Raw genomic sequence first — 15,036 nt, 5'->3', positions numbered from 1 at the left:
ACTAATGTGATTTTTGTCATATTTGACGTTCTTTTTGTAGATGCAAGAAATATTCTGGATAATTACAGGTCTCGAGGGCTTTTTTTGAATAAACGACCCTATTTAAATAGCTCTTTTTGTTATTAATGCCTTTCATGACATTAAATGTAATTTTGTTTCGAAAAAAAAATTACATACTTTAGCACTTCGCTTTTTTGTCTGCTTGTTACCTAGTCTTACTAATGAATAGCCACGTACTAAATTATATCTGTTTGAAGAAGGCGCAATCAAATGTATTTTGAGTGCCAAAAATTGGCTTGACGGTTTTGACAGCGTTTTCTGGCAAGTTTCAATTGAAATTTTGTTTGTTCTTTGTTGTTCTTTTTAGCCGCTTTAAAAAATGAATAAGGACAGGTCCTAATGCCCTTCTATAGAAGTAGTGGAAATCGTAAATTTGTGCTAATATTAATTGATTCCTAATAGTATTTATTACTTTGAAGTTAACTGTTTCAAAAAAATAAGTTAATTTTTTTACTTTACTGTTTTTGTTCTTTCTTGTATAATTGTTACCAAACCTTTTTATGGACTGGTCGCATATGTTTTCTGGGGATTTATAAGTTATTTTCGTTTAGTTTTGGGTTTATCTGACGGTATGTTGATTTTGTTATTAAATTTAGTTTTTAAGAGGGACATAAATTTTTTGATGTAATTAATGTTTGTTGTTGTTGTTGTTTGATTTTGCTTTTCGTCTTGACTCGCTTTCTTAATATTGACATATTACAGCAATCTAATGCATCAACTTTTACTCCACTGAGTTATTTGCTTTGGAGGCTATCTTATCGTTGATACAGAATTTTTTGAAAAAGACTTGGGCTTTTTTGGGAATCGCAAAAAATAATTTTTGGGTTCTTCTATCTGTTCCTCATTTGGTAGACAATTATGCCAAATTTGTGGATGGGCGGGGTCGGAACCTTATGTGCCATCGCACATTACCGAGCCGCCTTGTTTATTTTTTCAAATTCAATATGTATCAATTCATTGCTTAAAAAAATTGCGCTTCAAATCTTCGATTTTCGCCTCTTAAATGAAGTTAGGTACCCTTCAAATTGAACATATCTAACAAATCTTACCGTAAACATTAGACTCGTCCTCAACTGACACATTAGCTCTACTCTCTCCGTATCGCGAACTAGCTGCTAGTTTAGAGTCCAGATCGTTGACAAGAGAGAGTAAATTTGAATCCGATATGGCACTGTGACCTCCACTGGAGGAACTCTTGTCAGACAACAAGGGGGCGTACAGTTTGTGAAGGGCATGATAAAGAGAGGTCACAGGGGAATTAACGATTGTGACAACAATCACATTGGCTTGTATGTTGTTCACATCTACAATTACGTCTGGACGAATTTTTGTCATAGCAACACATTTGCCAATTGCGACATCTCCGATCAGAGGCTAAAGACAAAACACATGTACGTTCATCGGTATGTTTTTCAGCAGTATCAAGTCAAGGGATATAATAATTAGTTGCAACTGCTCTGCAACAAGACAGGGAATTGAACAGCTTCTTAATAGTTGCTCTTTTATTGTTGAAAATCGTTTCACATGACCTTCTAAATACGTTTCTTTTTGACCGATAAAAAACATTGCATTGACAAGAAATGAATGCAAATTGTGATAATCACATAACTTCTGATTCTAATGGAGATGAAAAGCTAACCCTTAGCGACTGGTTATCCATCAAAAAGGAAGTTGCTTACAAATTATATGTCCAATTATTCAAAAAAATTACTGCGAAAGAAGAATTTATCTGTGAAGTTATTACAAAACTAGCTAGGGACAAAAGGACCGCAGATAGCGCGGCAGGTGAAGGGGTTATGGGGGTTTAATCATCAACTGGAGAGGGTTTGTGCAGTGAAAAGGTTAGAGTGTACAAAGCCTCCCCACCAAAAAAAAGAGGTAAACAACATAGTTTTTGGAAGCAGCATTGTAGCGAAACTTGAGGAGGACAAAAGCCTTCCCCATGACTGTAGTGTCCACGCATATAGGGGGTCCACAACAAAGGAAAAGCTCAAAATACTAGACGACTACCCGAGCAAAAAGCTCAAATCTTTTATCCTACAAGACGGAACTAACAGTATATTGAAGTTTAATATATCTGCTGGTGACATATTTTCAGAATTCAACGAGCTGGTCATAAAATGTAAAGACAAATTTGAACTAGATGTGTTTGTACTTTGTGAGGTACCACCCTTAAAGAATCAACTTGCTAATAGTGACAAAAAAATTGATTGACGAATTCAATGAGTTACTACTTGAAAAGTTCGATAAAGACTCTAGTGGTTTTCAAGTGCTTAAACTCAACCAAATAATTCACAACACTCCTAACTCTAATGGAAATGTGCAGGACGACAATCAACTCTGCCACGATAATGTGCATCTGAATTACTCCAGTGGTGTACCAATGCATAAAAAAACTTCTTCTTAGTTATCTTCTAAGAACCTCATCTGGTTTAGTAAATGCTAGCAGTAAAATGCACGATAATGCTGTTTATAACATTGGACCAACCAATAACGGTGAGGCCCCACCCATGCGCTATATTCGGCCCCACCCATGCGCGCCGTTCAAAAATCCAAATTTCTCAAAGCCTCGCCAGACTTATTCATATTTTGAACCATACTGATCATTGTTTATGTTCTGTCGATCGAAAAGTGTACTAAAATAAATGCTAAATAATTTTATTATATTTATACTCTTGTTGATTCTGTTTGAAAGATCGGTGGTCTATCTAACTCCCGCGCCACCGGAATTCAAACAGAGATTCAATCTATTAGGCAAGAAGCACTCAAATCTATGTTGTCAATATGTAATTATTTTATCTCCAACTAATTGCTCAATTTTTAGCGGTTATTTTTTATTACTTCTCTACTATAGTGGAGACATTGAATTGAACCCCGGCCCATACGAAAAATACAGTGACATTTTTCACAAATGCATGAGGGACTATCCCAAAACTCTAAAAGTACTACATCTAAACTGTCGGAGTTTAAATACAAAATGCATCGAGTTCAGACATCTAGTCAATGACATCGGATTAATTGCAAATATGGCTTCACTGAAACATGGTTAAATACGTTTTCAAATCCGACACTATTTGGAATACAGAAAAGTGATTTGACCTGTTTGAGAAATGACAGAGGCGAAGCGAAGAAAGGTGGTGGTTTCATGTTGCTAATACAAAAAAACACTGAAAGCAAAGTTGCGTACGGACTTTGAAGACATGAATGACAATTGTGAAAGCATGTGGGTACAATTTACTCACCTAAAAACCGAGCAAAAATTTATGATCAATCTTTCTTACTGTCCCAATAAAAAGTTTGATGGCGAGTTCCTTGAAAGCTTAGCCAGAAGAATAGATCGGGCGGTATCTCAAAAAATGCCGGTAATATTAATGGGAGACTATAATTTGAACTATTGGGACCAATCAGATCGTTCAAAAAATGATACAGTTGTTGTTCCTTACGATTTGAATATCAATAACGTGTCACATGCCTCTAGAATAGGAAACAAAAAAGGACCATTAACTGATTATATTATAACGGATGGATCATTAACGATAAACAAAACTTACGTTTTTTTATACCTTAATCAAAACACACCATATAACAACACTCGATTTAATACTCACTAAAAAATCAACCGTTAGTACAAAGTTGGTTTTTGATTACACAAATTTAGATATAAAAACATTTCAGAAAACGATTAAAAACTCAGATTGGAATTTTTTTACTCAATAAAAGACATAGAAACACTATACACAACTTTTGAAAATATTGTTCTGTGCAATAATAACTCATGCTCCTTTTAGAAAAGTATATATATACGCAACGATAAACCCCTTTTCTCTTTAGCACAAAAGTTTGTTAGCGCAAAAACTAGACAGCTACAAATTAAGAAAGAAGATCTACTTGACAATGAAATTTAAAACAAACTACTAGAAATCAATTGAACTCCAACTACAAGAGAGATGTTGAAAATTTTCAGAAACAGTTGATTGAGAGTAACTCAAGCAGTCGAAAAAAATCGAAGGTTATTAATGAAGTTAGAAACTTCAAAAGAACAGCAACTAAAGTCGACTGCTTAAAAAATAGCTTTGGTAAACTCATAACAAATAAACAAGAGATTGCTAATCACTTCAACTAGGTTTTTAATCAATTAGGGGCTTTTAAGTTTAATAATAATGATACAAAATATCAGGTTGAAAACCACCACTCGGTTCCTCTCAATTTTCCTTTTAGATTTGTAACCATCCATGAATGCCTAAGACTGCTTCTTGACTTAAACAATGATAAATCACTGGGTCCTTCTAACTTGCCTTCTTGGGCATTTAAAATAGGAGTACCAGAACTAGCTTAACCGTTGTTTTCTGTTTAATGAAAATTTGAAAACCGAACACTTTCTCTTACCAGCGAGGGTTATAAATTGATGCTAATAACTATTGCCATAATACAAAGTGTTGAGATTATGTCCTTAATGGTATTGGCTGCACAATATCCAGGAGTACTTCTGTGCTCGTTATCTCAGAATCTTATAACAATTCTCGAAAAACAATTAAATTGGGCAGTCAAAGCTTGCTACAATAGTAAAAAGTTTGATTCATCTCACGATCTTAAACTGATGAATAACATACTACCTGTTCGAATGTTAATACAATAAAGGGTTGCACTATACACCAGACAAATTTTTAATTACAAAAAAAGAAGCATTCAAAAATATTTTTGGCATTCCATTACCAACGGCGAACTTTTATTTTCACAATCGGACGATAAAATTAGTAAATAAAATCATTGCTAGAAATAAATACATTGAACAGGGGGTAATCAATAAAGGTGTAAGATATCATAATGAAATTTTGAGGGCGAATGAAACCTTGTCAAAATCTTCTGTAACTGCCAAAAAAATCTACAAAGCTCACTATTAAGAAAAATTCAAGAAGGATCCAGGCCAAATTCAGTTTGGCCAATTAACGCTGCGTGAATTCAAATTTAGTTCATTAGGTGTGCTGTTCCTACCTATGTATTTATTAATCTATCTATTTATCTACCATTTCAATTATTGGTGTTCACAATTGAAAAAAAACTTTTTCTGTTTTTTTATTAATTACATACACTACCTGCATGATGTATTTTATATATCATTTCAGGAATTTACGTGTTCTTTTTGTTTTAACAATTTAGCGCAAGTGTAGAATAGAGTGTAAACAATGCAGCGCTTTTCCATCGAATTCAGCGCTGTCACATCTTCTCCATTTTGTGCCATTTTACAATAACGTTGCAAATGCACTGTGTTGAAACCTTTTATTTCGTTAAGTACGAATTTGAGAACATTTTCTGCCGCGCTCAGAATCAAACTTTTTTTCAGATTAGCATTACAAAAAGTGCTTTTGTTTGCTTTCGTTTATCGCAGAAACTCTCGCGAGAGCATACAAAAAGAGGGCTCGTATGATTCTGAGCGTGGCAAAGAATGTTTCAAAATTCATACTTAACGACATAAGAAGTTTCAACATAGTGCATTCGCAAGGCTAATGTAAAAGGGCACAAAATGGAGAAGATGTGACAGTGTTGAATTCGATGGAAAAACGCTGAATTGTTTAGACTCAATTCTACACTTTGTCTTACCAGCGAGGGTTATAAATTGATGCTAATAACTATTGTCATAATACAAAGTGTTGAGATTATGTTGTCCTGGTATTGGCTGCACTTCATCATTCATCCAGTTCTTGCTTATCGACTTTGACTGGGTGAACAAATTGAACCTATGAAAACACCCGTTTGTTGAAGACTAAAAAAGTAGATGTAATGAACCCATATAGAATTTAGATTTTCAAACAATTACATTTCCAATATTTTCTTTTCCACTTCAATTGACTTATTTAAGTTGCCTTTTGCGCCCTGGATCCAAAAAAGGTTAATAATAAAAGGAGTTTTACCAAGCTATCGGTTTACTGCACCTTCAAAAAAGCTTGCGGTACCATTCGTCTTTTTTTATAGTGAGTGTACACAAAAACGAGGCGACCAGGTCAGCAAAAAAGTATTTCTCATCCGGCAACAGCCTACTTTGCTACTTTGTGGCATAGCATTGAGATCCTTAAAAGAATATATGGCCAAATAATTGCTTTTAAAGAACAAATAATTAAAACATACGGAGATTTGTTTGTAGAAGTTGAATCTTCAAACGGTGTCAGGACAATTTACCCAATGCCAAAATACCCAATGCCAATATACCCATTGCCATTATGCCCAATGCCATTATACCCAATGTATTTCGATATTTTCGTTCAATAATTCGACAACAAATTAGCAGTCGGTATTACCCTATGTTTTAACATATTTAATGGCCATATGGCCATGCCTCAGCGGCCCGTGCGACTTGATATGAAACTATCACAACCGAAAGATGAGATTAAATTATCCGCTTGTTAAATCATACGTGTGAGAGCTATTTTCTGCTAATTAGTACTCGGATTATGGAACGAAAATATCAATATGAATTGGGTATAATGGCATTGGGTATTTTGGCATTGGGTATAATGGCATTGGGTATTTTGGCATTGGGTATAATGGCATTGGGTATTTTGGCATTGGGTATAATGGCATTGTTTATTTTGGCATTGGTAAACTGGCATTGGGTAAATTGTCATGTAACCCTTCAAACATGCTTTTATAAAGACACCACAAAAGCAGCAGAGCTGAAAACTAAATGGAGTGCACACATACTTCAGAAATCAAAAGGCCGTCAGAGTTTAAAAAACGCCTATAAATTACAAATCGCCCTTTTGACATCTTTCAGACTAAACAATGGAAAAACTATTTTTGCCATAATGACGAGCATTTACTGTCATATGTTGTTTCGACTGACGTTATCGTTCAAACTGAGCTGAACGCATCTCAATGAAAAATAGCTGACGAAAACTTGATTTCTGGTTGATTGCAAAGCAAAAATTTTGTAGAGTAGAAGGACTAGAGTAGAACGATTTTTTTCAGATCAATACTATCAATACTATCGATAAATTATCAATGCATTTTGCAATCTCGCTCTTTTCATTATGTGATTCAATGTTCAGCTAGGTTTTTAGCAAACAGATTTCTGTTTCAAAAAAATTTATAGTTTTGCTTTTCTTTCAATAAAAAGAGGAATTTGAATAAACAGGAAAATCTCAACCAGAAATTCTGATTTCACCAATCTACATCAGGCACTTAAAAAATTAAGATTTCTGATTTGAAAATTTTCTTATTCTACTAAAGCAATTTGAATAAATAAAATGATACTTTTGTCGAAAACCTTATATAGTCAAAAATCAAAAATAAAAAACGCCAGAACACTTAATTAATCAGGTCTTATAGTGTCTTCGATTTTAATAGTATTTCTCTCAAATATTCCGTAAGTTTCAATTTGAATCGTAAAGCGGTTGATCGGTTCGATGTCTGTTTTCGCCTAAGGCAAAGAGTTTTCCAGACGGTCCTTTAGTTTTTGCAGCTCGAACTTGCCAATGCGGACAATTTTTAGTCAAGTTTAGTCAAATTCATTCTTAATTCGTATGAAATTTTTTGTCATCCGCCAAAATTCTATAAACTCTACAGCTCTGGACAACTTTTGCGAGTTGGGTGTTTGAGCATTTCATCTTTAATTTGTTGGCCGAAGATCCCTTTCTTGTTGACCCTGGATTATCTTGATAACAAAACCATTCAGTAGCTTGAATTAGATTGATCAACAAATAGGTTATTGCTGATCTCAGAAATTAACCCAATGATTTTATCTTCTATTGAAAAAAAAACGGATATATTTGTTCGTACTCACTTTAGCTTTTCGCTTTTTCCGAGGAGTAACGGAGAATTAATGTTTTGAGAACGTTAGCCTAACTTTTGTTTAAACTAACCGTGTTTTTGTTCACATTTTTCGTAATTTTTGCTTATAACTGCTAAAATATGGCAAACTTGTTGACGATAGTCTTAAGATAATACTCTGGAAATGACATTTTTGCGATCTTTCATAAATTTTAACTTATATTAAAAAAAGATGCATAATTGATTTTTGATATCTTAAGGTTTTCGTTTACCAAAGAAAACATTAGGCAGTGTTATGAAAGAATTGTGCTTTTTAAATGCCACGCAGCCATAGCAGAGCCAGTTATGGTCTGTCTTATCGTTGATATTTGCAATGAAAAAGTATTCGGATTTTATTTTGATTCTGTCCTTTTTGAATTAATTTTTTGCATTTTTCATCACAATTACAAGAAAGTTTTCTTTCATTTAAAAGTTCAATTAAAAAGAGGTCCTTTCATGTTCCAAAAGATCCAATGAACCAATATTGTGTTTTATGAGTGAAGATCAAGGTTTTATCGCTCCCACAACCTGATTTCGTAAATTTTTAATGAACTCTTGAAAATAACCAGCATTTGAGGTTAATTTTGTAGTCTTTTGACCAAGTTTAACTAACCAAATGTCTAATCCGCTATCAAGAGAGCTATTAAAGAAACTATATAATGCTCTTATTTGATGCATAATGGTCTTTTGGTAACATTCGGTTTCTTCGGACAAGTATCCAAAAAGCATCATATATCTTTGATATATTGTCTCTTTGGTCAAGTTATCTAATTTTGTAACATTTGGAAAATTTTCCCAAGATACAAGCAGCAAAAGCATGACCAGTTTGGGTCTAATTTTGATATTTATTGTTTAAAAAAACTATTGGATTGTAAAGGGGCGCAGTACATACTTTTTGAAATACTTTTGCCTTTTGTTTTTTTGTTAGTTACAGACCAGAATGATTCCAAATCAAACCTTAATTATTCACAGGTCAAATTTGTGTGCAAGGGGAGGCCATTGAATAACAATAGATAATAATTTCAGCAAAAAGCATACGGTTTTTTGGCTTCAGCAACATTTACCTGAAACTTTGAGTTATGCCTGTATTCAATGTTAAGGTGTAGTCTTTTGACTTAGTCTGAATAATGATAGGTACGATTGGCTCGCTAAGCAGTTCCAAGCTGTTGTTAAACTATTTACCGTTCTATAGTTGAAAGCTTACAGTTGTCATGTCTTACCCTTTTAAACACTTTGTTTTAAAAAAAAAATAAAATGGTATTTTGAGATTTGCCAATTTCAATTTTATTTCTGAAATTTGTTACCGTAGTCTCAGCAAAAAGAGAAGTCCTTTTTTTAAAGTGATTTTTAGTGTAGTCTTGATTGCTTTTTCATTATTAAAATAATGTTTTTTTAACGTTGATACCACATATTGTCATATTTTTTAAACTTTTGATATTTTCCAATTTTTGATGCTTTCCTTTGCTGTCTTATCCAGGCCTTTTGCATTATAGCCCCCCAAAAACTTATAGCCCCACCACTATGGTATGTTTACCATGATTGAGGGGCTATAGGTTATCTGACCACTAAGCTGAGGGCGGCTAAAATGGGAAAGACCCGCTTTTCCGATCATCACATTAATGACATATTGATAACAAATTGTATATTGAATTAAGTGCGTTGGAATAAAGCGCAATTGATTACATTCAAATATTTGAGTGAAAAAATTTGGATCTTACAAGCTTCCACATCGATTCCCCGCAAAATTGACTTTTTGATTTTTGTTGGCAGTTGTTTTCTTTTGTAGTCGTTCTGGATAATGACATATCTCAATGGATTTTCATGAAGGTATAAATGAATCTATTAAATGATAGCTAATTGCTTTCATGACATTGAATTTAATTGTTTGCAAAAAGCGTAAACGTATTTTATTACTCTTCTGTTTGTTTTCTGTCTAACTGCTATTTATTCTCAAAAAAGAACACATTTATTTTCCGATGAAATGCAAGTTAATTGGTTTAGTTTACATTTTATCTGAAGCAGCTTTGATTTTTCGATTAAATTTTTAAAGAAAAATGGATAGACACTGAGTATTGGTCGTAAGTAATGTTTGTTTTTTATATGTCGTTAGTGTTGTCTTTCACTCTCCTTAATGGTAGCTATCATCGGCCCCCAAATAAGTTTTTGTTTCATTTGTATAGTGGCGAGAGCTTTTTTGAAAGTTTTCTATCTCTTCCTCCTTTGTTGGACAATTAAGTCGAAAATGTGGTTGACCGGGTTCAAATTATTATGTTCAAACGTACATTACCAAGCCTGCTTGTTACATTTTAGCGATATATCTATATATCTATTATTATTATGATACAAATACAACTAGGGTTCCAATTAAAAACGGCAATAAGCGCCTGTATTCCGCCAAAATTACCTGCTTATTGCAGCTCTGTGCGACAGCTACAACAACATTTTAGCGAAAAATACGTATGATCTTATTTTCCCATCGAACGCTGCAATTTTGCAACTAGGTTTGCTGATGAGAACAGAAAAGAAAAAAAAAACATTCTTTTTGTTAGATCGCCTTTCCTTTGGGTTGCCTCCATTAGTTTCTTGCTGGCAAACATTTGTTAGAAAAAGAAGTATTTATTGTTTGTTCAAGGATTTTTTTTGTTTCATCTTATTTTAATAAATAGTTAGATCAGTGTGAGTTAACGCTTAGTAATTACAAAAACGATAACATTGAGTAATTTGGAAGTGTGGCGTGATGCTTAAAGTTCAAGTTAATAACATTATACAAGTCCTTCTTTATTAGTTATTTGTAGGTTCCCGGATCTATATTTCTAATAGAATACTAACAGTTGTGGAGAAGTAAAAATTAGAGTCAGCTGACCACACTAGTAGCACCATACAATTTCCGTCATCCAGGAATGTGTTCAGCTCTTTGGAGGAGAAAAGGTTCTTTTTCAGAGTTTTATCGTTTCCGAAATGCCCCGTAAGCATTTGAGAGAAAAACAGTTTTCGTGGATCCGAATCCTTATCCATCTCGTGTCTGAAAAAGCTGAAGATAATATCTCCAAGCTAAACGCTCAGGCTAAATTACATTTGGTCAGATGACATTAAGCAAATAGACTAGGGATTTCTCCATTACCCCTTCCTGCAAGTTATTTAAGCGAGCATACGTCTCGAATTTCATATGTCTAAATATGTTTTGTATGTGAATTAGTTCGCATTTATAATGCAGGCATGAATAGACATTTCAAAAAACAACAAGTGAGTTTCACAGAAATAAAACACCAAAACACAACTGGAAGCTGGGAAAAAAAACAAGTTTTATTACAATTTTGGAGCAACCGGCTTTGTAAAAGGCCCAAATGTTGACTGAAAAAGTTGTCCACTATTGTACAAAAATTGGTTCTTCAGTACAGAACCAGACAATAATTTTTAGAGGATTTAAAAAAAGTGACCAAAAACGGTGGGCTCCAGAAAAATAACAAGAATGAAAGGCAGACTCAAGTAAAAAACATTAACTCTTAATGCCAACTATTATTATACTTGACTAAGGCGCCATTCGTTTGTAAAATTAACAGTGTCAGCGTATTATATAAATTTGTAATAAATGGTTATGGAAAAAATTGATAGAATGCTCCATGCAAAACAAAACAGAACAAAGCTAGTTGCTTGGATCTCGAGTTTTCATCGATTTAAATAAGATATAAAGCTTAGCAAGATAAAAAAAAAGATTAGAAGAATCAGAGATTAGCGAGATTTAAAAAAATCTGAATTATATCAGAAAGTCTGCATTGATTCCAACGACCGTAAAATTAAATATTCAAGAAATCTACGTATACAAACGAGAAAAATTTTTTTTAAAATCAATTTGTTTCGGTGTTTTAAATCTGAACAGATTATAAACTCGAAAACCTCTGAAGAACTGAACGCCCTGACATGCCGCCAAAACAAATTAGCGATATTCCTGAAAAAATTAATTAAGAAACAATGAAGCATCAGAAGATTAAAGAAATCAAGTATCTGCTCATAGCATCGTCTATCAGAAGATAAACACAATGAAATCATAGAGAACGTCATTCACCTAAGCTGAATCCAATAGCTGCTTCTACAATTGTCTTGTAAAATTAGTTGAACAAATCAGAGGTAGTCAAGTATAATAAGAAAACAAAGAATTAGAGTGGAGTCAGTTATGAACCATGCAGCCTTCTTTCTTCAAAAAATGCAGACACAAAAAAATCGGAGTCTTTGTATGACTTCATGAGGGCTCTACATCCACTGAGACATAAGAGACAGCTTTACAGGAGTGCGAAACTTACCCTGGTTCGCATTACGTTGATGGTGTCTGAGTATCGTTCGTTTTTTCTTGTCAACGATTTTTCGGCTAACATTTTCATGACTTTGGTGGCGGAGGGGCCAGCACCACCAGTGCAGGCAAAAATAAGAGGATGGTAAGAACTGTTCAACTTCGATAATGCGGGGCGCATATTTTAGTTCTTTAAGCTGTTCGTGATATGGGTAGGCATCTTTGATGGTTTTTGGGCATGAAGATGCGAAGGGGTTGAAAACTTTGGCATCCAGAAAAGCTGCAGAGAATCGAGTTTACCAGTGTCCATTCGCTTTGATATCCAGTCAAGCGTTGTCATCAGTGCTTTTGAGTTTGCGTGGAAAAAATTCTTCTTGAGGCGACTGAAGCTTTGGCTCTACTTCGACATCATAACAAACCTCGTTCATCAAACTCGCGAAAGTGTTTCAGATTTCGTAATGGCGAATGTGAGTGTATCTAACTTTTGCACAGTGGAGGGCATGCGTGATGTTGAAATTTGCACCCCATGGACATATACTTGGCATTTTTGTTAACTCGCGGCCATATCGTAAGTCTAGTCCATCTCGAAACTCTAACTTGGTTAGGCAGAAATTGTACTTTTTGAGTGGCATAGCATTTAGCCAGCTGGAACCGCCCTTTTGTGAAGCGAGTTCCCAGGAGTATTTTGTCTGTTGATTCAATGCTTCTTTCAGACTATCTAGCTTAGTTCTCTCCGCCTTAATTCGGGCCCTTTTTATATCCTGTTGTAAACGGTTTTGAACCAGCTCAGCCTGGATAGGATCATTATTGTTCAGGGGGTTGGAGAGGTCAAAAGAGTCGAAATAATCGCGTGTACTTGCAGTCGGCTTAGCAATATTCAATCCCCCCAGGCGCAAAGTTAGGGCGTAAATACTTCGATGGGTTCCATCCGGGGGTTCGAGACCGGTTATGGCTGGTATAAATTTCTCATTCAAGTTTCTCATTATCTGAAACCGGATAAATGCATCGGATCAGACCGGATCGGAAATTTCGTCCCCCAAAAGGGGCAACCGAGCATTATGAAACCAATAAAGCTTCCATTGTCAACACGCATCAAAGGACAAAGGATTCCGACATCCTCGAAAACAAGTCAAGTAGGACCAATATCCGATGTATGCGATAAAGCTAATGTACATCCTATCCGTTAAAATGTCTCCTTTGTTGTCTCTCGAAAATCTTTAAAAAACTCATTTTGAACAAAATCTACTACTTCTTTGAAAGAAAGTTAAAACAAGAGAGTACGGTTCTAGCGAGACAGGATCTGCCACACTGACATTTTTTGCTATCAAACATTTGAATGCAACGATATTGTATTAGTAGTAGTAGTATAAGACTTTATTGTTGGAAGGGTGCTCAAACACATCAAATGACGCAATTTTGTGCAGTTCGTTGGCATACAAGGCACTTCGAGTGAAGAAATTTCTCCGCGTAGATTACTTAGTGGTCTTTTTTTACAACAAATGTCGATCTGTTAGAATTTCACAACAATCGACTCTTGTATTCAAGATGAAAATGTTCACCAAGGGGCATGTCATTAAATCCAAATAAAATACGATTGCGCATGACGAGATCCCTGAACTTTAGGAAACGATATAGGGAGCTTGCACTTAACTAGTCGATCCTTGTAATCAGTTCCGGAGAAAATCCATTTACAGCCCCTTTTCTGAAGCGATTCCAGCTTCCGCAAATCACTAGTAGAGGGAAACCAGACTTCTGAAGCATAAACAAGCGATGATAATATATAGGACTTGTATAAACACAATATAGTAGAGGAAGGTAAACTAGAGGGGAGATTTCGACGAAGCGATATGAATAAAGAGTAACATAAAGAAATTCTTTTTGAGATGTGCTTATCCCATTTGAGATTATGGCTAATTGTCAAACCCAGATCTTTAACAAGAGGAACAGGAGAGAGAGAGAGAGAGCAATATCATTGAACTTCAAGTTTGTTGTATTGTTGTATTGAGTCAACAAAAGAGTTAAGCGTCCTATCTCGATTTTGCTAAAGCCTTTGAAGCTTTAGAACAGTACCAAATGCTGCGTTCCTAAAAAACTGATTTTCTTGCAGTAGGAGGAAACGTATGAGGAATTTAAAAAAGTCAAATCTGTCAGACAGAAAGCAGTTGTACAAATAAAGGGCCTTTAAAATTATCTCTGAAATGTTACATTTGATCAACACTAAAGCTCTTGGGCCGCTGCTAATTTTTATGCTCATTAATGCTTTGCCGAAAAAGATGGAAGGAATCAAAACCTACGGATATATAGACAATTTTTATTGACAGTTTCAAAAATCTCAAGAGGCGGTAAGCACTGAATCTGGCAGCTTGGTGAATACAGTGGTGACCAAGCAATAAAGTCTTGAATAAAATATATACGTTAACTCAGTGGCAACAAAGGAAGTTTCCTCAGACAAGTCAAGAAATATGTATTCTGCTAACGCCCTCCCAACCCCCTTTTCTGTAAACCCAAATTTTTATCGATGCTTACGAATTTTATGCAACGAATTTTGGTTGAAATACGTAAAACCTTCAAACCATAGTTGTGGTAGCTTTCAATAAATTCATAATGTTCATATACGCTCATGTATAAACTTACTTAGCTTTAACATGTCTAAACATTTATAAGTGGGGGTGCCAAACTAAGCACTAAGCGGGGGGCGGCTAGCAGAAAATACCCCAAAAAACGAAAACAAACTTTGCGGAACAAAAAAACAACACAAGGATTGAAGCACAAATGGAATCAACTACCGCCTAATAAAAGATCAACCAGTACTACAAAATCAAGTTTCAAGCGGTGGCGGTCAAGCAAGCCGATAGGCGGTCAAGCAAGTTGCCCTTGGCGGGCCGGTG

The 15,036-nt window shown here is 34.9% G+C and overlaps 1 protein-coding gene across 1 annotated transcript in view; it reads right to left on the bottom strand.

The window, feature by feature from the left end:
* The window catches only part of LOC142341277 (cytoplasmic dynein 2 heavy chain 1-like), a 154,918-nt gene extending 143,874 nt beyond the window's left edge, over positions 1 to 11,044 (bottom strand). The window contains exons 1-2 of the mRNA XM_075392195.1: positions 10,693 to 11,044; positions 1,110 to 1,434 (exon numbers count right to left, since the gene is read on the bottom strand). Coding sequence (XP_075248310.1) covers positions 1,110 to 1,434; positions 10,693 to 10,878 — 511 coding nt within the window. The 5' untranslated portion in view covers positions 10,879 to 11,044. The remainder of the gene's footprint in view (positions 1 to 1,109; positions 1,435 to 10,692) is intronic.
* Positions 11,045 to 15,036: the final 3,992 nt, after the last annotated feature.

Source organism: Convolutriloba macropyga, chromosome 6 (genome assembly GCF_964194025.1).
Source record: "Convolutriloba macropyga chromosome 6, txConMacr16.3, whole genome shotgun sequence".
NCBI classification, from domain to species: domain Eukaryota; kingdom Metazoa; phylum Xenacoelomorpha; order Acoela; family Convolutidae; genus Convolutriloba; species Convolutriloba macropyga.
Note: the sequence above shows the minus strand (reverse complement) of the source record. Positions and strands in the feature narration are given on the sequence as shown.